The sequence below is a fragment of the Mugil cephalus genome, chromosome 2 (assembly GCF_022458985.1).
Source record: "Mugil cephalus isolate CIBA_MC_2020 chromosome 2, CIBA_Mcephalus_1.1, whole genome shotgun sequence".
Lineage (NCBI taxonomy): Eukaryota > Metazoa > Chordata > Actinopteri > Mugiliformes > Mugilidae > Mugil > Mugil cephalus.
Window position 1 is genome coordinate 20958585 of NC_061771.1, and position 25895 is coordinate 20984479.

Consider the following 25895-nt stretch of genomic DNA (forward strand, 5'->3'; position numbering starts at 1 on the left):
ACCACACAACACAAGCGTTGACCCTCAGATACTGGGCGTCAGACCGCGTGGCAGACGGACACGGTCAAGCGATATGCCGCTTCCTCCAAATATCTGAGTACCTGAGGCGGGATAGTCCTGACTGACAGTGTAGCTTTCTGCCATGAAGCAGTCTCCTGGTTTGAAGTCGCCTGTGTTGACTCTATGAATGCGGCGTCTACCCTTTATCATGTCTATGTTGCACCATTTCAATTACAACTACCTAGCTGGCAGTGAAAAAGCAGGGCACATGCAGTCGACCCATGCACTCCTCTCATCTGCGTTACATTTCTTTGTTCGCATGTGTGTATATATATATATATATGCAAGTGTCTGGCTGCTAGTCGCAGACCACCCTCTGTGTGGTTGTGGTGTGTGGTTCCGTACTATGGGGTGAACTTTTAATAATGACCTTACACACACTACACACAGTGTGGCTTTAAGACTGCATTTAAATACTGAGAATGTGAACGTACAGTAGTGGCGGCTTGCTAATGTGCGACTGATCCGCAAAACCTCGCTTTTGCTGACAATAGGAAAGCACAGGTGTATTAGTGACGACTACATTTCAGGGGGAGTCCTGTGCGCACTGGTTCGCTTACTGGAACTGGGCTGACAACAACTTCATGAATATTTGAAGTTGGCGCCTTGCTGCCACCGTGCGGAAGGAAACGTGCACTGCAACTAAAGTATATATTTTCCCCAATTTTCGCATCAGCCTCCACGTAAAGGCATGTATTAATTTCATTATATTGTGATACTAGTTTTTAGGCTTTATTCTGCTGCTAGAATGAATGTAACAGATTGATGTTAATTTTCCGGGGCGTCCCTTATTGGCCTACACGTGACGTTCAGGAGGGGGGCGTTGGAGCCGGTCCGGTGGCATTTTGATCCTCATATAACATTTTCTTTTATTATTATCTCGTTACAGGCGCTGTTATTGTATCATCGCCCTCTCTAATAGGCTCCACGTTTGTTTTCGTATCATCGTTTATTTGTCTTTCAGTCTGACTGTCTGCATCACAGGGTCCTCCCCCTCCTTCCCCTCCTCCTCCTCCTCCTCCTCCTCCTCCATCCCATCCCTCCTCCTCACAATTCCCCGGTGCTGCTGCTGCTGCTGCCTCCGTGTCCTCCGTGCGGCACAGCGCGGCCATGGTGGACTCTCCCAGCGCGATGAAAAAGACCTTTTCGGGGCCGGAGATCAAACCGCTGGACCAGTACGACTTCAACCGGGCCAAGATCTGCGCCAGCGTCCGGTGGCTGCTGTCGAAATCGTACGGCTCTGCAGGTACTCCGGGGCTGTTAACACATCACATCACATCACCGAGGCGCCGCTTGGGTGGGGCGCTTAATAATTTATCCTGCTATATATGGAGCTCCGAGTTTCGGACCTGTTCTCTTGTCTGGCGTCTTTAGAGGAGCCTCCAGCATCCTTCTCCTCAGCATCCGTCCTTCTCAGCATCTTGCCCGATGCTCGTAGTTAACCTGCGCGCAACCCAGGCTTTAGCAGCGCACGTAGGTTTCCATATCACTTAAGTGGCCTTTCAGCCAATTATTTGACGTGAATGTGAGGCTTGTCAGGAGGAATCTCCTCTGTGGCCCGTGATGCGTTGAAGGCTGTCATCTCTGCAGTGCAACAAAGCCTTTTGTCAGTGAGGGGGGGCTTCGTGGGGCCTGTGGTGGGAATTAACCTGGAGAGAAAATGGATCTGCTCCTTCAGATTTCACCAAATCTTAATATGGCACATGTTTTTTGGAGAGATGTGTACGTGCCTTTATGTGTGGGCCGGTGTGTTGTTAAATGGGTCAACACCGCATAATATTTGTGTCAGTGTTACACGCGCACGCTCGGCTATAGCGCGTGGAAGGAGACACAGTGGGTCTGTGGAAGACAATGGAGAGTTTTGAGTGGAAGAAAAAAAATTACAGAGAATTATTATATTATATATGACACGACAGAAAATTGGAGCTTGCGCAAGATATATATATAAAAAGATATATTTACTAAATGATCCGTGCAGGTGTAGTAGCACACAGGGTGGTCAGATGAACACCTGCGCGATTTAGTGCGATTAAATGTAATATGGTTGAGGTAGATTCACATTGGGATGTTGCATAAATATATTTTGCTGCCAGAAATATTAAGCCAGCTCTTTGATTATGGCGGTTTTTGTGTTGGATGACATCATGACTGAAAGGTCGCTGCAGTCACCGATCAGCCAACACCATCTAGTCATCACATTTCTCATTTTGTCTGGCCAGCCATCTGAGTTTATCGACTTTGGACTGCTATGAGAAAGAAAGAAAGAAAGAAAGAAAGAAAGAAAGAAAGAAAGAAAGAAAGAAGAATGTAGCAGGAAAAGGATTTATCAAACGTTGTAGTCATTTTATCTTTGCTCTCTGCTGTATTGTCCGTCCCCAGCTTCTTGTCAGCAGTGTGGGAACAAATGACAATCTGCTGACTAAGGCAGTGATGTCAGGTTGCACACTAACACCACACTTACTTTTCTTTTTTTTGCTTTATTAATATATTTAGACAGTTTCATGTCACGTTTGTGTCCGGTCTCCCAGTCAGTGGGATGGGAAGAGAGCAGAGCTGGAAACCTCTCAGCAGGGAGTCTGTCGAGTGGAAAATGCTCACTGGGTGCCTCATAGAATTTTAATGAAAGCCAAGAAGAGAATGGCAGTAATAACAAAAAAAAAAAAAAAAAACGCACATGGGATTCAGTCTGAGATTAATTCTGTGTGACGTGGCCAAAGGGTGACTACTGCAAAAAAAAAAAAGTGACATTGTTAGTGACATTTCTTCTTAGTTAAATGCAGAAAAATAATCAGACTGTTCCCAGTCATGTGAGGTGTATAAATCAATGAAATGCCTGGTCTTCATTCATTTATTCATCATGGGGGTGAGAGGCAGGGTACACCCTGGAGAGGTCACCACCCTATCACGGGGCTAACACACACACACAGAGACAAACAAGCATTCATACCCACGGCCAGTTCAGCCCCAGCAAGCACATCTTAAAATGGAAGCTGGAGCACCTGTGGAAAAACCTACACTGGCAAAGGGAAGACTCTGCACAGAGTGAAAATCAAGGATTATCGAATGTGTAATACGTGCTCATTCACTAATCAGGCATAACATTATGACCACCTTGCTGTATATTGAGTAGATCTCCCTTGTTCCCCCAAAACAGTTGTGACTCATCAGAGGCTGGTGTCCTGTGGGTGTCTGGCTACAGGATGTTGTTAGTGGGGGCCTTTGGGTTGTGTGCGTTGAGAGGATAGTGGATTTCTAGTGAATCTGAGAGCCAGGTTTCTTTTTTTAGTTGTTCCTAAAGTGTTTTTTTGGTGTCTGTGTCAGGCTGCATCCTACTGGCTATGGCTGCTGCCGTCAAGGACTGTCATTGCTATGAGGTGGGGGGTGTCTGGTCTGGTCCAGACGGGTGCAGCATATCTAGACAGATAGATGGTAGATAGCTACTTTAATGTAATTAATATCTGAATGTCAGGTCTAAATGTTTCCCAGCAGAACGCTGAATTGTCACAGGATGTGTCAGTGTTACTTCTGCTGTCAGTGTTCATAATGTTATGGCTGATCGGTGTATACTGTATGTGCTCAACAAAGGCGAACAAAGTAACAGCAGTAGATATCGTATACCATAGAAACCAATATTAAACTTACTCCTAGAATAACCTTTTTCTTAAATGTTTTTTGGCCACTTGGGAGAGTCCAGGTCGCTCTGGTCCATCTACTCTGTGTTGCTTGGCAGGTAGCTCACAGTGCTTTCAGCCAGCTGTGGATTAAAACAGCGTTAGAGTGAGGCTATATACTATGCTGCAGCTCCACAGAACTGAGGAGAACTGAAAGCTCTTTATATACATCATTTGTAATATAAACATTAGGCTACTGTGAACTACAAATGAAAGTTTACAGCTCTGGTGAGGGAATATATTTCAGATGTGTAGACACATGAAACGTGGCGTTCATGGACACCAGCTGATGTGAATATTTCCAGTGCAAATCAGATGAACTGATCCTTCCGTATGAAATTAAAATACTGAACCAACTTGGTGAATTGAATTTTCTTCTATTTTCTGCCCTTGACTCGCGACATTTCCTTGTGATAAACTGAACATGGCTGAGTGTTAAACTGATGCTGCATAAAATAAAAACTGTGAAGACTATAATAGCTTTCTACAGCCACAGTTAATGGACTCTCTGTTCTCTGTTTCTCTGAAGACATTTAGTGTTTTTCTAGTTAATGACATGGAATTTTAGGATGTGGGATTTCACCTAATTATATTCATAACATGCAGCCACCGTAACACTGTTGTGATGCGCAGCTCCACGGTCCAGTTCCTGTCTCTTCCAGATAGAATTAGTGCTGTGTTAAATGGTTTAGCCGGTTCCTGCTCTGCAGTCCAGTCTCATTGCCTCGGCTCTGATTGGGACAAATGACTGCTTTCCATTTCCACCGTTCCCATAGCGACGACAGTCCTACTTCCTCCCAGTGCTGCAGAAAGTGAAAGGGAAAGGGTCCAACCCCCAAACTGTGTGTGTCACGCCGCAGTGGAGTGTGCGATTTACACTACTGCTAATGTAATGACACAGCTCGCCCTCTTTTTCTCAGCAGTACACAGACAAGTGTTATATAAGAAAACCTCAAAACATTAAAAGTCCTGATTAGATGTATATGATCAGGTGAAACGGTAAAAGAGCAGAAAGAAAGAGTAAAGGGGACGGGGATTAAGAAGTTCACTCCAACCTTCAGGATTATCCGGAGTCTGAATGTGGGTCAGGGAAGTGTGTGTTTTTGTGTCCACAGTGTGCACGTGTCTGTGAAAATGACCCATTCACCGTAGTCCGAGCTGACTTGTCTCCTAGCTGTTCATGCAGATGATGACATTATCCCGTCCTGCAGGCTCCCTGCACTCAGACACTGTCACTTCCTTAGGATGTCACCTCATTCCCACTGTAGGCAAACCTCTCCAGTTTCATCCACAAGTCCTCTCTACCAGAACTAATCACATAGTAAGGCCGCAGTCCCTCGGCAGCATGGAGCCTTTTTTTTTCTTTCTTTTTCTTTTTCTTTTTTTTTTACTACACCGGGAAATTCCTGAACAAAGCATTTTTCTGCACCAGAGTTACAGCAGGCACCTTTCTCAGAGAACAATGCAGAGAAGCTGACTCGGTGTTTTCGTCCCTTTTGTCTGCAGGAAGGTCAGGAATATCTCACATCTGCGCAATAAATGGCTTCACGGTTTTCCAAGCTCAGAGAGCGTCCTTGTAGTAGAGGTGTAGATGAGTGAAGATAAAGACAGACCGGCACACTTTCAGCCACTGAAATAGAAACTCTGAGCACTTGTGAATTTTTCTTAAGTGGAAAAAAACTCTCTCGTCTTGCTGGTAAATGTGAACTTAACCTTGATCACTACTTTGGTTCAGCATGGTAGTATGCAGGCAATTAGTATTAAGACTAAGACCAAAGCACAGCAACTTAAAGGTCCAAATGAAAGTCTGAATTTAAGTGTAGAAGAAGAAGAAGAAGAAGAAGGTGCTATCTAGTTAAAATCTGCATAAAAATCTATGATGGATGTCACGTAAATGAGTCCAGTTGATGTGACATTTCATTTAAAGCCACTAATAACTGAGCCAGTCTCATTACTGCTTTCATTGTTGGACTAATAGGTGGTTTAGGCACCTGTGTCAATTTGACGCTGTAGCTATGGCTATGACATTGATGGGGACACAAAAGTTCTCCAAGGCAGCACTACTGGAAGTTGATGTTTTTTTTGTTTTTTTGTTTTTTTGTGTTTGCAAACATTATTTCAAGTTATGTAGAGCTGATCAATCAAGCAAATGATCGTAGTCAGAAAAATCATAGTCCGTAGTCAGTGATATCTTAATATACAGTATAAGGAGAATACCAGAATGAATGCGTTCTGCAATGCTATAGCTTGAAGCAACTAATGAAAAAAACTAATTATGTGTCAACCCATTAGGTAGAAATTAGAAAATGCTGATTTATGACAAAAGTGAAAGGAGCACTAAAGTTTGTAGCATGTCCTCTAGGAAACTTAAATATTCAGAGAAAGTCACAAAGGGCTGATCCTCGTGGGACTCTGTATGTACTAGTTCTCCTTTCGTTATCTTTGCAGAGAATGTTCCCGTGGAGCTCAGAGAGCCGCTTTACAGGGACCAGTATGAGCAGGAGCATCTCAAACCGGCCGTCTGCAAGCTGCTCCTCTCCCAGGAGATCTACTGCCGAGCTCAGGCCCTGCTGGCCCAGGCGCATGGGGTCTCTCTGCCAGCGCCGCAGGGGTCCCCGGCTGACAACTCGGCCCTGCTGCAGTTCCTCATTAAGAAAGGCTTCACTCCAAAGGTCCAGGACGCAGACGTCACAGAAGAAGACCTTAGCAACGTCCCTATCAAGACGGTGAGTGTGACTGTGGTTTGGTTCTGTGCAGAAATACTACCACCACTGCAGGATGTCCATTTATTACTCTGTTAGTTACAATAGAAAACACTGAAATAGGAAAGAATGTGATATGATGAATAAAGAAAAAATTATATTGAATCTATGCACCGATCAGGCATAACATTATGACATTGAGCATCTTGTGACAATTCAATGTTTTGGACCTGGCATTCACGTGAATGTTACTTGTAGTACCCACCTAGACCAGACCAGACCTCACCCCCCAATGACGCTCCTTGATGGAAGCACCCACCCCCAAGAAAACAAGGTGTTAACTTGGCCTCCAAATCCACTAGATCCCAAACTCATCAAGTATCTGTGGGATGAGGCCCCTCCCATCAACCCATAGTACCAAAGACCCCCCACTAACAACATCCCGTTACCAGACACCACAGGACACTCTCAGAAGACAGATGTCCATTCTCTGATTAGATAACTGTTTTGGAGACACAAGGGAGACCAATGCAATATTAGGAAGGTGGTCATAATGTTATGCTTGATCGTTGTAGATGTTAAAAGCACATTATTTCAGTGCATTGGACATTTGTGCTCTAATCGTCCCCCTCGTCCCTGATTGGTGCAGAAAGCCCACCTCGCCCTCATTGACTCGCTGATGTCTCTGGCTGCCAAAGAGACAGTGGGCCGCGTGAAGATGGCCGCGGAGGCAGAGCAGATGGGCGTCGGGGATCCGTGGGAGAACGCTCTGCTCTTCTGGGTCAACAGGGTGAGACCAGAAAGCCAGAATTTATTGTATATACTGAATGTCAGAGTGCTGTTACATTCTTTATTTTGAACATTCTTTCAAATTTGATATTCTTTTATTGTTGTTTTTTTTTGGTATATATTTCTTATCTTATTCTGTGCTACTGTGAAAAGGCAATTTCTCATACGTGGGATAAATAAACATTGTCTTATGTATTATGTAATAGGGACAGTGAAGCCATATGATGGCACATATACTCCCACTCTAGTCAGATGTCTGACCCCGATGAGAAGCACACAATTTATCTAACCTTGATGAGTGGATGTTAGCGTCTCTTCTGCCAAGCATATGTCTGGGATTTCACCTGGAGACTGAATAGGCTCTAGGCCAGAATCAGTGTGTAATATGCCGCCTTGTGATTGGCAGAGCAAAGATAGGGGCAGGGCCTACTCCTGTGTCGTTGAATGAGTGAAATATTGACTGAAAAATAACATCTTCTGCCTCCACTAAATAAAACATAAATTTAAATTTGTGGGGGAAAATTAAATTTATGTCTAATCAACCAATGATTTTCGACCCCCGTGCAGTACCCCCTGTCGAAGGCCTATGTTTAAGATAGTTCGCCTTGTGCTTACAGTTGAACCAGAAGCTGAGAGAAAGCACAGAAGAAGAAGATCCCCCCAAGTCACAGACATGCACAGACCTGCAATCTGTCCAGGAATCGGTAAACAGACATAAATTAACGTAGACGTCCACATTTACTGAAGACACAGGGTCTCACTGCTGTTCTGCTGATGCTCCTAACACTGACCCTGCTCCTCTTCTCTGTTTTCTTTCTCCCCTGGTCTCCCGTCTCTATCAGTGTCAGTCCAACCGCTGGTACTGGAAACTAGTCCCTGTAAGTGTCTTCTTCTTCTTGTCTATTTTTCTCTCTGTCTGTCAATCTGCGATGGCTGACATTATTGTGCTTTGCTGGAAATGCCACACATACCTTCTTATCTGTCCCTTCATGAAAAAAAAGTGCCTTTTCTGTAGGACCGTTGAGTATGTGCCGACCTTAGAAACTGACCGAATGCCTGATGTGTCCGATAAAGGCTGATTATTGTCAACTGGTGATGTTTTGGTTACGTTCAGTCGTCAGTTTCACCTTGAAATGCCTCAGATTATCAGAGCCAAGGGGGAGAAGGAAGGATGGAGGTGAAATTACTTCCTTGCTGATTATTAAAAGACCTCCGCGCCCCCCTTTTGTTTATCCCGTTCTTCTCTCCTATCCTCTCCTTTCCTCTCCAGTGACATTTGACTTTGTGGTGTGGCGGTTCCCATGGTGACCGGCCCCCTTGTCATTTATGCTTGTTTCCCTCTCTCTGCCATCCCCCATCCAGCATGCTATCGCTTTTTGTTTGAAGGAGTCGGGGAATAAGCCGCCAGTGGTAACGTATAACACCTCGCTCTTCTCTCACCCTCACCCTCCACCTCTCTGTTGTTGTGCACTTGACCAATCGCCACACCTCACCACCCACGCTGACGACCGACCGACCGACCGACCGACCGACCGACTGCAAACTAATCACCACTCCAACCCCGAGGCTGGATGGATCGATTGCAGCTCATTAGCTTTTAACGCAGTGTAGTCACATTTATTATGTTTTTGTGTTACGAGGCCATGTTACAGGAGCGATAGTAAGACTGGGTGTCACTCCTTGAGGATGAACCCGTCACCGCTGCCCTCCTCCAACACGACTCTGTAACAGCATAATTATAGTCGATGCACTTGGAGACATGCAGCATTAACTTATTTTTTTGTTGTTGTTGTTGTTTTATCTAATGTGTACATTAGAGCAGAGGTCTTCAACATTTTTCAGGCCAAAAACCAAGAAGAGAGAGATTAAGTAGGGACCCCCTACCTACTATATGGGTTCTATATTAAACTCGGCCTAGTGCTATTTATAAATACACATTATTAGTTCCATTTTGCATTCAATATCAAGCTATCCCTTATCCCTTTACTAAAATATGTTTTGTGGAGGAAATTTTTAAAATATACATTTAAAAAATGTCTAATCAACCAAAGATTTTGCGAGCCCCCTCCAGTACCTCCACAGACCCCCTGTTGAAGACCTATGCATTAGAGGATTGTTGCAGCATCTGAGCTGTAACGTTCACCTGTTTTATTTGATGTTGTAGAATTTAACCTGATCAGAAGTGAAGACTCACAGTCGACTCATCAGTGCCTGTCTCTGCTGCATGGACATCGGAGGACAAACGTCCTTGTTTTCACTTATATTTTTTCTTTTAACTCATAGTTTCTTTTTTCATTGTTTAGTTAGTGTTTTTTTTTTTTTGCAATGTATTTTTAACCTTTGCTCTGCACCTCCTGGTTGGCGTGTGTGCGCGTGTATATGTTCACTAATTGAGGCATCACCGGTCTTGTGCTTTGTTTTCTATGGGTTTTCCTCACTTTGCAAGTTTGCTGGAGTGTGGCTGGCTTCCCACTTTGAGTCAAAGCTTTTATTTGTTGTCTGACTGAAAGACGATCCCAGCTGGTTTGCCACTTTTAAGTCTATTTGAATTCTAACTTGTATTTGTACGTAACCCTTTTTATTTCTCTATCTTAAATTCTTCTGCTCTTTTCTCTTCTACTGTCTAATTTGTTTTCCTGTTTGCACATCTCACCTCGTATTTTTCCCTCCTTTCTCAACTTCCTCCTCCTTCCCCCTCTTCTTCTTCTCTAGATCCGCTATAGGAAGGATAAAGTGCAGTCTAAGCTGACTCCTACCTTCCCTCTGGTTTCTGCGGTCAAAGATCTGTCTAATGGGTGTGCAATAGCTGCTGTGTTGCACTTCTACTGCCCCAGCTTGCTGCCTCTTGAGGGTACACTCATGAACTCAGATTCTAACAGACATGCATCAATGTATACGCACCATAATTAAATATTTATATGTAGTGGATGTATGCTTCCATCAGCCTAATGATGATGAGTAGAAAATCTCTTTGGTGGTGTCTTTCATTTTGAGAACTTCCTGTGCCCGTGCAGGTTTAAACAGACTTGCAACAATAATGGACACTGCGTATTTCCTATGAATATGTTTGTGTTTTTATTTATTCGGCTTATTCCAGATGTGTGTCTGAAAGACACCATGTCCGTGGCTGACAGTCTCTACAACCTGCAGCTGATCAAGGAGTTTTGTGAGAGCAGCCTGCAGAACTGCTGCCCCCTCGCTGTGGAGGACCTGCTCTACGCGCCACCGACTCTGCACGTGAGCATGATCTTTGCCGTTTTCACTGTGGTTTATTTTGATGTTTTAAAAATGGATGCATGAATGGAAAAAGCTGTGCCTAGAAAGCAACTCCAGACTAACACACTGAGTTCTCTTTGAAGGAAAAATGTCCATGTGTTAAGGTTCAACTTAGCTTGACATCTGACCATCTTTCCAGTTTGGTATTGCCTGCTCTACGACTACGAGTACTCCTCCAGAGACGTTAATTTTTAAAATGCTGCCCGTCTTCTTGATCCACGTATCATTTGGCCTTTTCCTCAGCTCAACATCATGAGCTTCATAGCGGAGCTGCTGGAGTGGTTTGAGGTTAAGAAGCCTGATTTCGTTCAGCCCATACAACCCATTGACCTCACAGGTATGTCCCTTTAGCTCACGAATAAGAACATGACTCTATCATTGTTACACAGGCTTTGTGCATGTTTTATGAGTAAATACCAGATGGATCATCAGACCCTGAAATCGCTCCTTAAATTATTGTTTCTGTAACTTTCAGATGTTTCAGGGTTACTAGACTGCACCAGTCCTCTCGGTGGAAACAGCAACAGGTACCAGCAGCTCATTAACACCACCACACCCATGCATACATCCTCAAATATAAGTCCATCAGAAGTAAAAACATGTTTTTCATGAACCACTTGATAAAACCTGACAAACACTGACAAATGAGACCCGGTCAAAATCAAAGTAGACCCCAACCAATACATAGAATCAAACGTTCTGTAGTTCTGTATTGTGTAACCATATTGTCCATTTTCAGTGGTTCCCCTTCACTTATCTTCAAGCAACCCTTTGTGCCCATTTCCTCCCCAGTGTCACCTGGTAAGAAACATTGAAGACAGTGAATATGCCTTTTCTGTGCCTTATCGTTTTTGCATTTGAATGCAATTAGTCGTTGCATTAGACTCATTTATTTTTTAATTTTCTTTGCAGAAAACAAAAGTTGGACAAAGAAACAAATTAGGTAAATACACCAAAGACTCTGTGTGATTTTTATTGTAATTGTTGTGCTGCATTCATTTTTTTATCTTAATTTTTTAATCTTCTTTTTTTGGCTTCTGTGGTCTCTGCTTTGTCATACTTGTTGGCACAACGCATCCATTTCTCCATTTTTTTGTCGCCACCCACCTCTCCGCAGTCGTCCTCTGTCAGCAGTGACTTTCAGCATCCCATTTGGCCTGGACAGTGATGTTGACATTGTCATGGGAAACCCAATAGATTCTGTCTTTCGCTCCGTCAGCACTGACAGCCTCACCACCGGCATCCCCGCAATGACCTCACCGGTGACTTCCGCGGGGATGACGCGTGTCCCGTACAGCCCTCCGGAGGACCTCAGCCACCTGGTCAGCTCTTCAGCCCCAACACAGCGGTCTTCCTGGGGCCCGTATGCGCACACAGCACCACTGGGAGAGCTGCCAACCATTGAGGAGGCTCTACAGGCGGTACATGTCCCTGGCGGCAAAGATCGGAAGAAGGGAAGGGCAGTTGAGAAAAATGGTAGAAGCGTGTTGTCGGGTAGGCCAGAGCCGAGGTTGCGGCCAGAGGGAGCCCCTGCGGGTTTTTACCTGCACTCCCCCGAAGAAAATAACCCACAGCTTAGTAGCTCAGCACCCTGTCGTTCTGGAGTCCTCCACCGACCAGCAGGAGGAGAACTGGGCGACACTGGAAGACAGGGTCGGGGAGAGAGGAGGGACATGTCAAGAGATGATGACTCTGTACTGCGAGATGGGAGCGTCGACTCGTCCGAAGCATCGGATGATACGCCGAGAAATGCTCCCGGTAATATCAGACCGAGTAGCGGCCGCCAGGGGAACCACAGCACCAGCAACAGTCCACGGATGACGAGCTTTGCTGAGCGGAGAGACAACCGAAGAAGACATCCCGCTGCTCCTGGCGAGGACTCGGCTTCTGCTCCGACAACTCCCGGGACTCCGCACACACCCTCCACCCCAGCGGGGGCACCTGGTCACCAGGACAGCCCAGGACCCAGAGGACCTGAACCAGGCTCAGAGGCCTGGGAGCTGGGAGCTCGACTTGAGGAAAAACGCAAAAGCATTGAAGCTCAGAAAAGACGTATCGAAGCCATTTTTGCAAAGCACAGACAGAGACTCGGAAAAACTGCTTTCCTTCAGCTGAAAAGAGAGCAGGGAGAGGGAGGAGGTGAAGGAGCAGAGGAGGACACCATGACCCTGGAGGAACGCCTCACTCACATGGAGGAACAACTGAAACATGAAGAGGAGAAAGAAAAGAAAGAGAAAGACGGAGAGGCAGAGAAAGAGAAGCCATCCATTTCCAATCCTCCTCGATTAGAGAAGCAGGTCACGTTCTCTATAGAAAGTAAGAAAGGAGCAGAGAATGAAAAGGGAGCAGAGAAACCAGGTGAAGCTGTCTTTGTGGAATACAATGAAGTGGTGCAGAAACTGAGTGAAGCCCTGCAGTCACTACAGAAGGACATGCAAAAACTTACAGAACAGCAGCAGCAGCTCATGACCAACCAAAGACCAAGAAACACGCCCAAAACGACTCCAAAGTCAGCACCTAGAGTTAATACCAAAACCCCTCCGCACACTCCAACAAAGACACCACCAAGAACCCCGACAAAGACTCCTTCCAGGAGCAATAGCAAAGCTTGGGTCATTCCTTCTCCTCCCATTCCTCCCACTGCTTCTTCCCCATCACGCCGTTCTCACGCTCTTTCCTCTTCCCCAAAAACTATAATCTCCTCCTCCTGCCCAGCTCCTCGCACTAAGATTCACTCTTCCGCGAGCCCTCGCAGCCCCAAACACCACGCGCGACTCCAACATCAACCCCACCCACGACCATCTGAACTCAAGTTCCCCCCACTCAATCGTGTCCTGACGCCGACCCACAACGTGGACACGCTCCCCCACTTGCGGCGCGTGTCCCCGAGCAAGTGTCAGGTGCAGACTACCTCCTCCTTCCGTATCGGTGGGCCACGGACTCCCCAGGAATGTCCTCAGACTGCCCAGCAACCGCAGCCTGACGAGAACACCTCAGACACAGGCTCCAGCGAGACACCCACCCAGTTCAGCTTGGAGCTGGAGCAGGAGGATGCGGAGGCTGTTGGGGGACTGCCAATCTTGACCCAGCCCAGACAGGATCACCCGAGGGCGGCTGGTGGCAGTAGCTCTGGTGCTCCTTCCGAGTGCTCCTTTGGAAGCGAGACTTTGTCCCTGTCTGCGGCGTACAGCGCAGCAGGAGAAGGCGGAAGAGGTGCAGGTGCAGGTGCAGGTAAGCGCTCCAGCATGCTTGAGGTGTCGTTGTCATCTCTCGGAGGACCAGAGGGGGGCAGTGACGAGCCAACCGATGAGGGGCAGGAGTTTTCCTCCGATTCAATGAGCGACCACACAGAATCTGCCATGGAGCCCGCTAAAGAATTTGTGGCAGAACCCTTTGACCCTCTTGAGCAACTGAACCTGGCCACAGAAGCAGCGGATTTGCCAGAACAACAAACTGAATCGAAAGAAGAACAAACAAGACGGGACGAGGCTTTGGAGCCAAGCGTGGAGCAGAATGAACCAGGAGCCAGAGGAGGAATTGGATTCTTCTTCGTGGTAAGTTGCACATCGAAAATAAGAGAAACAAGTGCCGTTCTTTCCGCTTGCACGTGAATTCGGTTTTGACAGCTGTGTGTATGGTTGTGTGGTTGCAGGACGAGGCACAAAGTGAGGAGGATATGGCCCAGCGTAGAGCCATGTTGTTGGAACGGCAGCAGAAGAGAACGGAGGAGCTGAAGAAGAGGAGACAGTGGCATGAGCAAGAAAGAGAAAACAGGTAACTCACATTCGAGTCATTTGGCGTATTGCAGCACATGAATTTGTCAGTTAACTTTTGTCCAAAGCGATAGCTACATACATGTATGAGTATCATAATTCCTCTTTGTCTGTTTCAGACCAACATCCTCCGACAAAAGAGTGGCCTCTCCCTGCAATACGCCTCCCGCAGGCACAACCTCACCGTCCCCCACACCCCCGGCTACTCCGGCTCGTCGTGGAGATTTCACACGAGGGGAGTACGCTCGGAGGCACCAGCTCAGAATCATGGAGGACCTGGACAAAGTGCTTAAGCAGAAATCATCCAATCAGGGTCGATCCTCCACTAAGAAAGCCCGCTCCCGGCCTCGCAGCATGACCAGGGAGGAGACACAGCTGTCTCTGAGTCCAGCCAAAGGAGCAATAGGTAAAGTGATCATCTATTTTAAGTCTGTTTGTTGCAGAGTTCAATAACTATGGTCTTAAACAATTTAACCTTTGTTTTCTCAGGACCTAAATTGAACAAAGTCTATTCTCACTCCTCATTGAACTTGGCAGCCACAGGAGAACCAGGAAACAACGCAAATGACCCCACAAAGAAACCCAGCAGGTACATCACATACGTCACATATATGCCCCTTTTCTGTCATTTCTTAGCCAATAACTGTAGCATAGACTGAGTTGACAGTACTGACCAGTGGTTCGTCATTTTAGGGTTAGGCTTATAGCTTAAGTTTAGTACTGACATCTTTGATTCTGCAAGGTCGAAGCCTAATGATTATGATTGTGCACATGAGAGTGCACGTCATAATGTGAAATGTAAAAGTAATGATCACATTATTCAGACATTAATGCTAATCTTGTTCATAGATAATCCTTCATCATCTTGGCACTAAATGGTAATCTAAATCAACACAGCAACATTAGGCTTAAAGAATTTGCTTAGTTGCAAAAGTTTTAAATATGCAAGATAATATGCTAATTGGTTCAATTGCTTGCTGTAGATGATACGCAACACATACTCTGTGGGAAAGTAAAATAGACTGGGTATGAACTGTCACCAGTCACATGAAGCTGGTATTTGTAGCTTATGGTCAGGCACCGAGCATAAGCGATTTTTTTAATAACAAAATTACAGCAAATACTAGCTAGCTTACTGGAAAAAATAGACTGGTCTACACATGTGCTAATGTAACATACTTCAGAGACATGACATTCTCTCATATTGTGTGAGCACATCATTGTTTAAATGGCAATCCAACTTTTCAATCTGCTTTTTTAATCAGTGCGTCTAATGGCAACAATATTGCAGGAGAATTGAATATATATCAACCATCTTGTGACAATTCAAAGATCTGCTGGGAAACTTTTGGCGACTTTTTGCACCCCCACCCCATAGAAATGACACTCCTTGATGGCAGCAGCCATCCCAACAAGGTGTTGACCTGGCCTCAAAATTCCCTAGATCCCAAACTGATCAAGTATCTGTGGGGTGATCCACCATCTCCTCCACTCAATCATAGGACCATAAGGCCCCCACTGACACCGTTCAGAAAGCCCATTCTCTGAGGCACAAGAGAGACCTACACAATATTAGGAAGGTGGTCATAATGTTATGTCTGATTAGTTTGAATAAGATGTTATAGTTCTTTTATTGAGGACGATAGCAAGAGACTATCTCACTCAGTTACTCACTACTCAATCTTCAATCAAGTATAATGAGATGAGGGCTCATTGTGTCATTGTTTTCGCTCTCCAGCAGCCGCCCTGATTCTCCGTCAAGGTGCGTCACTCCGAGTCGCCTGGTCAACCAGAACGGAGATAAGGACTGGGAGAGCGGTTCCAATGGAAACTCACCTGCCCCAGAATACACAGGTACAAGCCCAAGCAGTACAGTATCTCTCAGGTCTTGACTGCTTGTCTTTTTTTTTTCTTTTTTTTTTTTTAGTTTTAAACATGGGTTTGTGAAAATCAATGCGTCTGTGTTTGTGTTTTCAGGACCAAAACTCTTTAAAGAACCAAGTTTCAAGTCCAACAAATTCATCATTCATAACGCCCTCTCTCGTTGCTGCCTCGCTGGGAAGGTCAATGAAACGCAAAAAAACAAGATCGTTGAGGTAGATTTTGCTTCACTACTAGTGAAAATCAGATACATTAATGCTCTTCATCATTATTTGTACATATAAATATTGTGCAAGCAGATAGAAACGACCACCGACATGATTATTTACCACACTTTCATGTTGTTCCAACCTCAGGAGATGGAGAAGAGTCCTGCCAACCACTTCCTCATCCTCTTCCGCGACTCCAACTGTCAGTTCAGGGGTGTTTACACCATGAACCCCGACTCTCAGGAGCTCGCTCGGGTGGCTGGAGTGGGCCCGCGGACTCTCAGCTCCACCCAGGTGGAGTCCATCTACAAATACAGCTCAGACAGGAAGCAGTTCAGTGCCATCCCCTCGAAAACCATGGGCATGAGCGTGGACGCCTTCACCATCCCCAGCCACCTCTGGCAAGGAGGAGGAGGAGGAGGAGCAGGAGGAGGAAGCAGAAGAGCAAGCATTACTAAGAAGGCGGTTATTTCCAAGTGAGGATGAAATCACAACATCTCGGTGGCACATCATTAAAGAAAACACTAATAATTAGACTGTAATTACAGTGAACACTGTTGTCAACCATGAAAAGCAGTTATTTATATGCATACAGATAGTGTGTGTGCATAAATACACCTTACCTCTCTGGCCCTCAGACTTTAGAAATTAGAAATATTAAACGGTTGTCTCCTTTATGTACGAGTTGAATGCACAGCTTTCAAAGAGGCACTGATACAGGGGAAGGTTTTGTAAATTCTTAAATGCACAATGGAGAGTTACTTTTAAAAAGTCTCATTACGTATACTTTCATTGTTTGAAGTGCAAACATGAAAAAAAAAATATTTCGAAAGAAAATGGAACAGTTTTCGAGTTGTTTATTGACAAACACATTCACAATGATGCGATTACGGTTTGTTTCTTCTCAGTCCGTCAATAAAACCCTTTTTTTTTTTTACACACAGTCAAACGAGCAGTAAAAATGCCTTCGTCTACCAGGACTTTTATTTCCTTATCGACGTTAATTCTACCAACAGCTCTCGGTAGAGGTGGGTTGAAGCACATTTTGTTTTGCCTAATGATAGCCATAACCATGTAATGCAGAGAGAAGGTTTCCTTTTGGAACATCTGTAAATGTGTCGGTGGTTTTCAGTGATGATTGCCACAGCATGGATGGTTATTTACTGTATGTGCTATAAGCTAAAATATCCAAGTGAAGACTTGTGGTTTGATGGAACTATGTTGACGGTATGTGAGCATTACATAAAACGTTTTATACACCGATCTACACCAAGGTTACATTTAGTACCCGGGTGGTTGTGCTCTTGGGTTGGGACGGGCACCAGTGGTCGGTTCCATTTCTAAGCCAGTGACAACCTCAAAGCTCCGCTGGCCTTTAATCTCCTACTGAATCTTTCATTTCTAAGTCGTTGTGTGCCTCTTTCTGACACGTCTACAGGCATTTGCCATGACAGGAAAAAAACAAGTTGGAGTAATAAACAAACAAGTGCCAACTCAGGGAAATGGTTGTTTGCAAATCAGTATCATTGTTATTATTGGATATAACTAAAGTAAGCAGCAAACATCAATTTCCCTTGCAGGAAAAGAAAAAGAATATTCAGGACATCCTTAATGAATTCCACAGAGCAGACACATGAAATAATAAAGTATCATTATCATGCAGCATTACGCAGCACACTTTAGTCAAAACATCGAACAAACTACCTGAAAAGATTCAGTAGGGGGGTTAGAAAGGATTGGTTCAAATGCTGTTGTAACCCTCTCCCTACTCTCGGTACTCTGTTAAACTGGTGTGTTTCAAACCAGCAGACATGTATAAAAAAAGCAAACTGGATTAAACTCCACTGATCAAGTTGTGTTTCTCTGTCGTTCTTCTTCACACTGATGATTCAGATTGGCCATGAGTCTCCAGGGAGAGACAGAAACTTGGAGGTCGCAAAAATAAATAAATAAATAAATAAATGAGTTGAATGAAACTGAAAATAATGTGGGCAGCATCTGTATGGATACGTTTCATCTTCCTCTACTGAATTAATTCAGTGTTGTCAATCAAAAGATTCAGATCAGAAAGCTTTATGTGCTTCGCACTGTGCACTTGTTGACCCCTTTCTGTCACACTGTGTAGAAGTTTGGGGAAATACTAACAAACAAAAAAAAGAGCAATAAGGATAGTACACCCTGAAATTTCCAGACCTGAAACATATTTTTAAATTTTTGGAAAAAAGTGGCATCACATATGATTTAAGAGGGAAGCTTAAATTCAAAAACCCCACTATCCGTATTACACTGAGAATGATGTACAGTTCAGTTTGTGGGGTTAGAATATGGAATGATATGGAGGAGGAAATAGAAATGTGCAATAACATCACACATTTTAAAAACAAATGTACGTTTTATCTAATAATTATTTTGAGCTAGATAATTTTAAAAACAAATTTAGACTCTTTTACATAGAATGTATCTTAATTATGTTTAATGCTTAAAATGTTCAAAATAATAAATGATTTTTGTTTTTGTGTGTAATATAAAGGAGCAGAACAAGAAAAGCTTCATTCTGTCCCTTCTCAAACTAAATTAGAATTTTTTTTGTTCTTTTTTGTTGTTATGATTATTGTTTTATTTTGTTGTTAGAAATTGAAACAACTTGTACTTGCTTTTACGTGTTGATGGTTCAAGAAAAAGATCAAATTGAATCAAATCAAATATGATCACATCTAACCCTCTGGAGTGGACAGGACCGTGTTGCACATGTCAGCAAAGTTGTAACACAATTGATTTATGGGGTGTGTAAACACATATAATTTTATCGGAACATTTTATTTACATTCCATGTAAATACTTAGAACAATACACTTTTTGATTTTATCACCTAACAAGCAACGGAAAACTCAAATCTTAAAGGCCAAACATTTGTATAACTGTGCAAGAAACGAGAGTGTGTAACTAATTCTGTATGTGGATGAAGTTCAGCGTCCAATAACACAATGAGCCCAACAAGAGTTGATGTTTTTTTTATTGCTCCTTCCTCAGAACATACAGTATGTAGCTCAGAGATGCATCAGTAGAGAATGACATTTACTAGATCACATAACTGTTATTGCATTGGTTTTATCAGCAGGATTCTTTGGGATCTTTGGGGCGGCCTTACAACTATTTCTACTGGACTAGAGAGGATCAGGAAAATAACAGGAATAATATGAAATCTCAAAGTCTGATGAAGATTTCACTTGAGGGAAGAGCAGAAGTTGGGACATATTTGTAGTGGACAAAACGTCTGGAAACAAAGTTTTGTTTTCTCTCTAAAGTGTAACATTAACGTTATCATCACCAGCCATTAATGTTTTCTACAGGTGTAACAGGTACAACGTCACCCCTGACTTCAAGCCATTTTCCCTTTTTTGCGCGTCCTCAAAATGCTGGTGGACCACAAGACACAAATGAAACGCTTTCTCATAACAACACTGCTCTACAGCACCTCTAGTGGTGAAAGAGGCACACAGGCACCTTTAAAAATAACGTGGGCAAACACAAAATAACACAAATTTAATTCATTTTGACACATTTAGGTTATTTTTTTTATTTTATTTTTTTTTTTTAATCAAGAGTAGCTACTGGCCCAGGCTGGGGAACTATCTAGTTAAGTCTTAAAACATTTGTTCTGTGGCCAGAGGTTATGTTTCTGGGTTTTCAGATTTGGCCTTGAATGCGACATCTCAGGATTGCCTAGAGTGAACTTCATTAAGTCTGTCACAAACTTGGGCTCAAGGATGAATCGATCAGAATTTAGTTGCCAAAGGTCAAAGGTCACTGTGAACTCATACTAAAATTCTGGATAAATTCGACCAACATGTGTACAAGGATAAAATGATGGTCAGCTTCATCGTGAAATTTACTTATTATCGTGCCTCAATAACAGAAGGGGAGACTTAGACCATATTTTACACTCGGTCAGATAAGAAAGGTGAAACAATTTTACAGCATGTTTCGTATGGGGAGTGATTCATCAGAATAACAAATATGATAATTATGCCAAATGATCCACATAATGGTCTTTTATTATATTCCTTCCGAATCATTATTACGTACATTGTACTGCAACATCAAAGATGCTAAGACGCTTATTGCTCGTACTTATTTTTGCTGAGTTTTTCACTGAAAGACTATCCATAGACTTAAGGAGACATATTGCAGACTGCATGTTATTAACAACCCCCATGTCTGAGGCTGTGTGTATGTTATTAATACAGGTAGGCTCACTAAAATGGCCCAAAAAAGTCCATCACAAAACTACTTTCTAAGCAAAATTTTAGCAGGACATATTGCCAGTGTATTTGCAGGAATTTTTGAGCACAAAGGTTTGATCCAATGTTTAAAAAAATCTCAGTTATTAGATTTAAGACGGCGGCAAAGATCCCATTGAATGTGAACACTGAAGTTATAATGATTCGCCAACATGTTGCCACACATCTGATAAACGTAACTGATGAAGCTGGAACTGTAGGAAGCTATGGCCGGACGGACAGCTTAAAGAATCACAGCATCATACTCCACATTAAGATACTTAAGTCTCCTCTGATATAATGGATATAATGAACTACACACCAAGTTTCCACTGAATTCCTCTCATTCGTCGAGTTACATCTGTATCTGCCTTCAGTGCTAGCTCTGTGAATCAACACAATAACTTTGGATACTAACTTACTTACATCTTACTTAATTCTATGGCGCAGTAGCAGTTTGATAACCACAGAGCGATAAAGGGGGAAAGGTCGTGTGTGAGTGATACAAGAAGCTGCAGATGCAAAGCCGTGATAGAACATATAGTTAAACACTAAGTGCCATTAAGGAGGAGTTGGTGTAATACACGGGAATAGAGATAAGGAAGAAGAGAACAGCATGTCCATCTATTACATACATTCAATCAAGTTTTCGACACTCCTTCCTGTTTAGATTCCATGTTACTATACCTGGAGAAGCTGCTTAAACTGAATCTGACTGTTGCTCGTGAGCACTATCTGGCTCGACCGCAGGGTCGCTGTCAGCTTGTGTGACCACAGAGATGTGGGCTGTGCTGTTCTGCAGGGCAGCATCGGACTGTGGCTCCAGAGACGGACTCACGGACAGGGGTTCGGAGGAGTTGGTGGCGAGGTCCAGGAGGATGTGGCCAGCGGTCGGCGGGTGGCTGGACGCGGGTTCTACGGTCAGGCCGGACGACGGGCTGGGCGGAGCGTCGGATGGAGGGAGGGAGGTGGTGTCAGAAGGAAGCTGCGAGGAGGAGTTGGACGTCGCGTTCGAGGACATGTTAGTGGGAGGAGGCAGTGACGGGGAGTCGGGGGAATCGGAGAGGGTGTGGGGGAGAGGGTCGGAGGGGAGGTCGGCGGGCAGGTGGGTCGGAGTCGGCCGGGGAGTGTGGGCAGGAGTTGGCTCCTGTGGATCGGTGCAAACGGGCTCTCCCTCGGCCACATACCACACCTCATTGTGCCTGTTCAGCAGCTTCAAGGGACTACATACACACACACAGAAGAAAAGACGAAAACGGATTAACACAACATCAATGTGCTTTGAAATGAACACAGTCACCCAACGTTTAGCAGCAGTTACATTGACTAACTGATGTCACCTGTTTCTTTGGGAAAGATCCATCCCACATAAGAATATTTAACCTCTTGTAGATCAGCTAACTTAAAAAAGCTTAATTTTCTAAATGCAAAACATGAAGAGCAGCATAAAAGAACAGGAGCATGAAACATCTGCGGCCAACGAGAAGATACAAGAAAAGATATCATAGAAAAGTAGATGCGTCGCACCTGTCATAGCCAACTCCAAAGTGAAAGCTGTGGTTGTAGGGGGCTCGGACTCTCTCCAGCTCTTTGGTCAGCAGGTGGGCGTGAAGCCTGGAGGTGACCGACAGCATCCAGCCTCCGTAGCTCCTCACGTACACATCCATGTCCGGCATCTCGGTGAAATACAGCTGTGAGGTCGACGCAAAAAGCAGATGTTAGAAGCAACAGCACAATAAATGCTGCAGACAGAAACGTCCAAAAGTGGGAGGAGCTACTTAAGGTTGCAGACATTTCTGAAAACTCAACACAAAAAACTTAATTTTGTGAATTTATAATTTGCCTTATTATTTCTTTTCAACATATCATATATCAGTGCCTGGTCTGGTCTAGGTGAGTGATACATGTCTAAGGAACATCCACATGAATGAATGCCAGGTCCTAACAGAACATTGTATTGTCACAAGATGATCAATGTTATTTACTTCTCCTGTCAGTGGTTGTAATGTTGTGGGCTAGGGTTAGGGTTAAAGCAGATGCAGGACAGAAGCACTGACGCCTCCCTGAACCAGCACTATCTATTTCTGTTCTGCTGAGTGAGAGCAGCTCCGGACTCAGCAGCACTAAAACTGTGCTTCTGTCGATGCTCTCTATCGATCTTCAAGAAGGAATTATGGATTAAATGACGCTCACATCCCGCAAGCATAAACAGCATTTGACCCTCGTTACAGACGAGCGCAGCCGGCTCACCTTGTCGTTAGTGGGTGCGGGCGGCTTGTCCTGATAGGCTGCAGGAAGCGGGAAGTTGAGCGTGTAGATGGCCGGATCCCACATCTTGGTCTCCTCTGGGATCTTGACAAGGACAGGGGCGGTCATCTCCATCTGGATGCCTGCCACATAAACACACGTACACAAATTAAACAACGCAAACCCTCACAGTTGATTCTCGTCCTCTCCTGCCCTGTCTTGTCCCATCCTGACCTGCGTCGTTGGCTCCGGTGATGTACTGGAAAAGTCTCCTGAAAGCCATGGCTGCACCCACTCCCATAAAATATGCTTCGGCGTCTGTTGAGATCCAGCGTGTGGGGCTGTAGTGGCGCACCTGAAAACATGCATGCACGCAGTGTGTGAGAAATTAAGGCTTAACGCGCATGTGTATATTAGTGATGAATGATGAAGAAGAAGGTTCCACTCACTTCGTACTCATCTGTTTTACAGACCAGCTCATATTCAAGACACTCCTTTGACTCTGTGCAGAAGCTGCAGTTGGTACTCGGTCTACAACAGCGTGACACAAGAAGGATATTTATAATCCAGCAACACTACATGGCCAAAAGTGTGCAGACGAGCCCGCTTTTAAATACTGAGAGGATAAGTTCAGTGTCAACACATCTTACAGCATTTTAGGCAGCTCAGCCGAAACGCAAACACGGGCAAAGAGGTGAATGAGAGGGTGACGCCTACTGACAGACTGACATCAACATGTGACCGCACCCATCTGTCACTCAGTGCAGCTACGCCCTAAATTATGCAGAGCAGCTGTCATGAATGGAGGAAACGGTTTACGGGCGTTTTAACGTGGAGGTCTGCGGAGGTTGACTTCGCTTTTGGAGCTGACCTCTAGTGGTTATTCAAGGAACTGCGCCGGCTTTGTTTTCAGTCTGGGGGGGTTGTTGCTTGGGGCTAACGTGCTCACAGTGGCAATGCTAATAATAAACAGGTGTTCAGCTGCTATAATGTTTATTATAACAGAAATTAGCTTAAAAAAAATCACTGTGCAGTCATTTCACTCTGTACCAAGAATATGATGGTGGAGGAAATTCTCAGGATGTGAGAACAATGAACTGGTGTCATTTCATCACACCGATATATAGTTATGACAGAATAAGTGTTGCATGCGGTTGTAACTAAAGAGGAAGGTTAACTGAATCTTAAATTCAGCAAATTTCACGCTATCCACACAGTCATGCTGCTCCTGCGGCTAAGAATAAGTTTGTATAACCTGCAAATTAAAAAGAGAACAACAACGATACATGCATGATGGTTTTTAAAAATCAACAATAGTAAATCCATCTCTGCTTTCAGCTTTGACCTTAATATAAATGATGTGGACACCCTGGGCGCCGTGTAGGCTGCTCCAAGTGTGCTTAGGGGCGCTAAACGCTATGTGCTTAGCATAGCAATTTGATTTGGTTTGATATTAAGTGCAGGGGACTTCACAGAGCAATAATTGCTTGTAGAAAGCAAACACCTGGTTATGAGTCCCTGAGCCACTAATGCTGATGTGGAAAATCCCTGCAGAGAGTTTTTGGAGATCTCATTAAAAGCCAGGAGGGCGTAGGCTTTATGTGATGGCACATTATTGCACATTGTGGGGGAATGAGCGAAGGCGGTCACATGTAACACTGTGGCTTAGGCTCTGGTGTGAACCACACTCAAATAAAGTCATGTAAACCTGTGATGGCTTCATTTTCTGTTGGTCAGTTCATCAAATCTGTTCTACTTACCCAACACTCCCTTCAGCTGAGACCACTAGGGCCAAGACCGCAAAGGCTGAGAGAAAATCCCTGCATGGGGAAGGACAAACAAATGATCTCATAACCTGCGTTACTGCACAATTACAAAGTACAAACCCTAAATTAATTATCTAAAAGACTGAGAAGAAACCCTGGAGGACAGACGCAACCCTTTGTTTTAGACTGTACATTGGGAAACATGTCTTTAAGCACACTGGACAAAGGCTGTAGAGATACTAGTCTGAGGAATCTGGAAACGTCTGGAGGAAAAATGGTTCTGAATGTGCGCGTCGGGACGCTGCACCCCGGTGCTCGCACTGCAGAGTTGAAACGGGAGACGTTTTCCTGCATGCGACGCAAAGAAGGGAGAGAGGAGAGGGGGAGAGATTTGCTGCATCATGAGGCTGTGTCTGTCTGCTGGCAAAAAAAAAAAAACCAAAGGCGTTTTGAGGTCACACAGGAGAGTCTCATCACATCCATTTGACCAGAAACTGATTTAGACCAGATTACATGCAAGCACCAGATTAAAGATAATGGTCTATGTGAAGGAAGATTTCAAATAGTCGTGTATTTTTTCTTTTTACTGAAGGAGAAATGAATCGGTTAAGTTTCAGATCTATCCTCTATGTCATTGCACATTTTGCCTGTTAAATATTACATTTTCTGCAGCCGACCAGCGATGCTACAGAAACCAGCTTAAACCGTGCAAAAACAATCGCAATAAAAACACTTAAAATGAGCTTGTAAGCATCAAAAAGCCTCACTCATCATCTAATAACAATTGCAAGGGCAGGTACTCACATGGTCCCGTGTGTGTGTGTGCGTGCGCGCGTCCTTGCTTTCCGCCTGCCAGGGGGAGCGCAGGGAGGAGCGGTGCGACGGAGACTGCAGTCTGCTGCACTCTGACAGGCGCAGGTGGGTTTACTGCGGACTGCAGAGAGGAGAGGAGAAGAGAGGAGAAGAGAAGAGAGGAGAGGAGATGGGAGGAGAGGAGAGGGGAGGAGGAGGGGAGGAGACTGTGGCCCTCGGTCTAGCAGGAGGGAGGGGCTGAGCAGGACCGACGCTGGACACATGATATTATGATCCTCGATCTCACTGATGAGAGTTCACCTCCAGCGATGCAGCATCGATGAGGCAAGTCTGGTCACAACTGCGCCATCAGCTCCAGGAGGAGAGGAGTGAACCATCCACTCATCCTCATCCGGTGCTTTATGCTCCAGTTATAACTAAATCTGTGT

At 44.5% G+C, this 25895-nt stretch overlaps 2 protein-coding genes across 6 annotated transcripts; one reads left to right on the top strand and one right to left on the bottom strand.

The window, feature by feature from the left end:
• The first annotated feature begins 778 nt into the window (after positions 1-778).
• On the top strand, positions 779-18213 carry LOC125004449 (calmodulin-regulated spectrin-associated protein 3-like). 5 transcript variants are annotated; one of them, XM_047579052.1, is made up of 19 exons: positions 779-1306; positions 6180-6457; positions 7083-7223; positions 7840-7926; positions 8065-8100; positions 8585-8632; positions 9935-10073; positions 10320-10459; positions 10742-10835; positions 10974-11025; positions 11238-11299; positions 11411-11441; positions 11616-14052; positions 14151-14272; positions 14391-14677; positions 14761-14860; positions 16013-16125; positions 16249-16367; positions 16509-18213. In XM_047579052.1, exons 1-19 carry the CDS (start codon positions 1171-1173, stop codon positions 16839-16841), a joined length of 4755 nt encoding a protein of 1584 aa, XP_047435008.1. In that variant the 5' UTR covers positions 779-1170; the 3' UTR covers positions 16842-18213. The 5 variants fall into 5 exon arrangements, with proteins under 5 accessions (XP_047435008.1, XP_047435011.1, XP_047435010.1 ...); XM_047579054.1 differs by having other exon boundaries at positions 783-1306; positions 11718-14052; positions 16010-16125; XM_047579050.1 differs by having other exon boundaries at positions 784-1306; positions 16010-16125.
• Positions 18214-19356: 1143 nt separating this feature from the next.
• On the bottom strand, positions 19357-25625 carry soul5l (heme-binding protein soul5, like). The gene is made up of 7 exons (XM_047579076.1): positions 25459-25625; positions 24649-24708; positions 23338-23419; positions 23123-23243; positions 22892-23031; positions 22169-22332; positions 19357-21864 (listed from the first exon to the last, which is right to left on the bottom strand). Coding segments are annotated over exons 1-7 (1092 nt in total). The 5' UTR covers positions 25461-25625; the 3' UTR covers positions 19357-21341.
• Between the last annotated feature and the right edge of the window lie 270 nt (positions 25626-25895).

What these genes read in the sequence shown, in the direction of transcription:
- LOC125004449 (XM_047579050.1), top strand. Translation starts at nt 1,171, where the DNA reads ATGGTGGACTCTCCCAGCGCGATGAAAAAGACCTTTTCGGGGCCGGAG. An exon ending in CTCGGTGGAAACAGCAACAG is followed by an intron (nt 11,026 to 11,237) that starts GTACCAGCAGCT and finishes GTCCATTTTCAG; the next exon opens with TGGTTCCCCTTCACTTATCT. An exon ending in GAATTGGATTCTTCTTCGTG is followed by an intron (nt 14,053 to 14,150) that starts GTAAGTTGCACA and finishes GTGTGGTTGCAG; the next exon opens with GACGAGGCACAAAGTGAGGA.
- soul5l (XM_047579076.1), bottom strand. An exon ending in TCAGCTGAAGGGAGTGTTGG is followed by an intron (nt 23,420 to 24,648) that starts GTAAGTAGAACA and finishes ACGCTGTTGTAG; the next exon opens with ACCGAGTACCAACTGCAGCT. An exon ending in TTTGGAGTTGGCTATGACAG is followed by an intron (nt 21,865 to 22,168) that starts GTGCGACGCATC and finishes GTGTGTATGTAG; the next exon opens with TCCCTTGAAGCTGCTGAACA.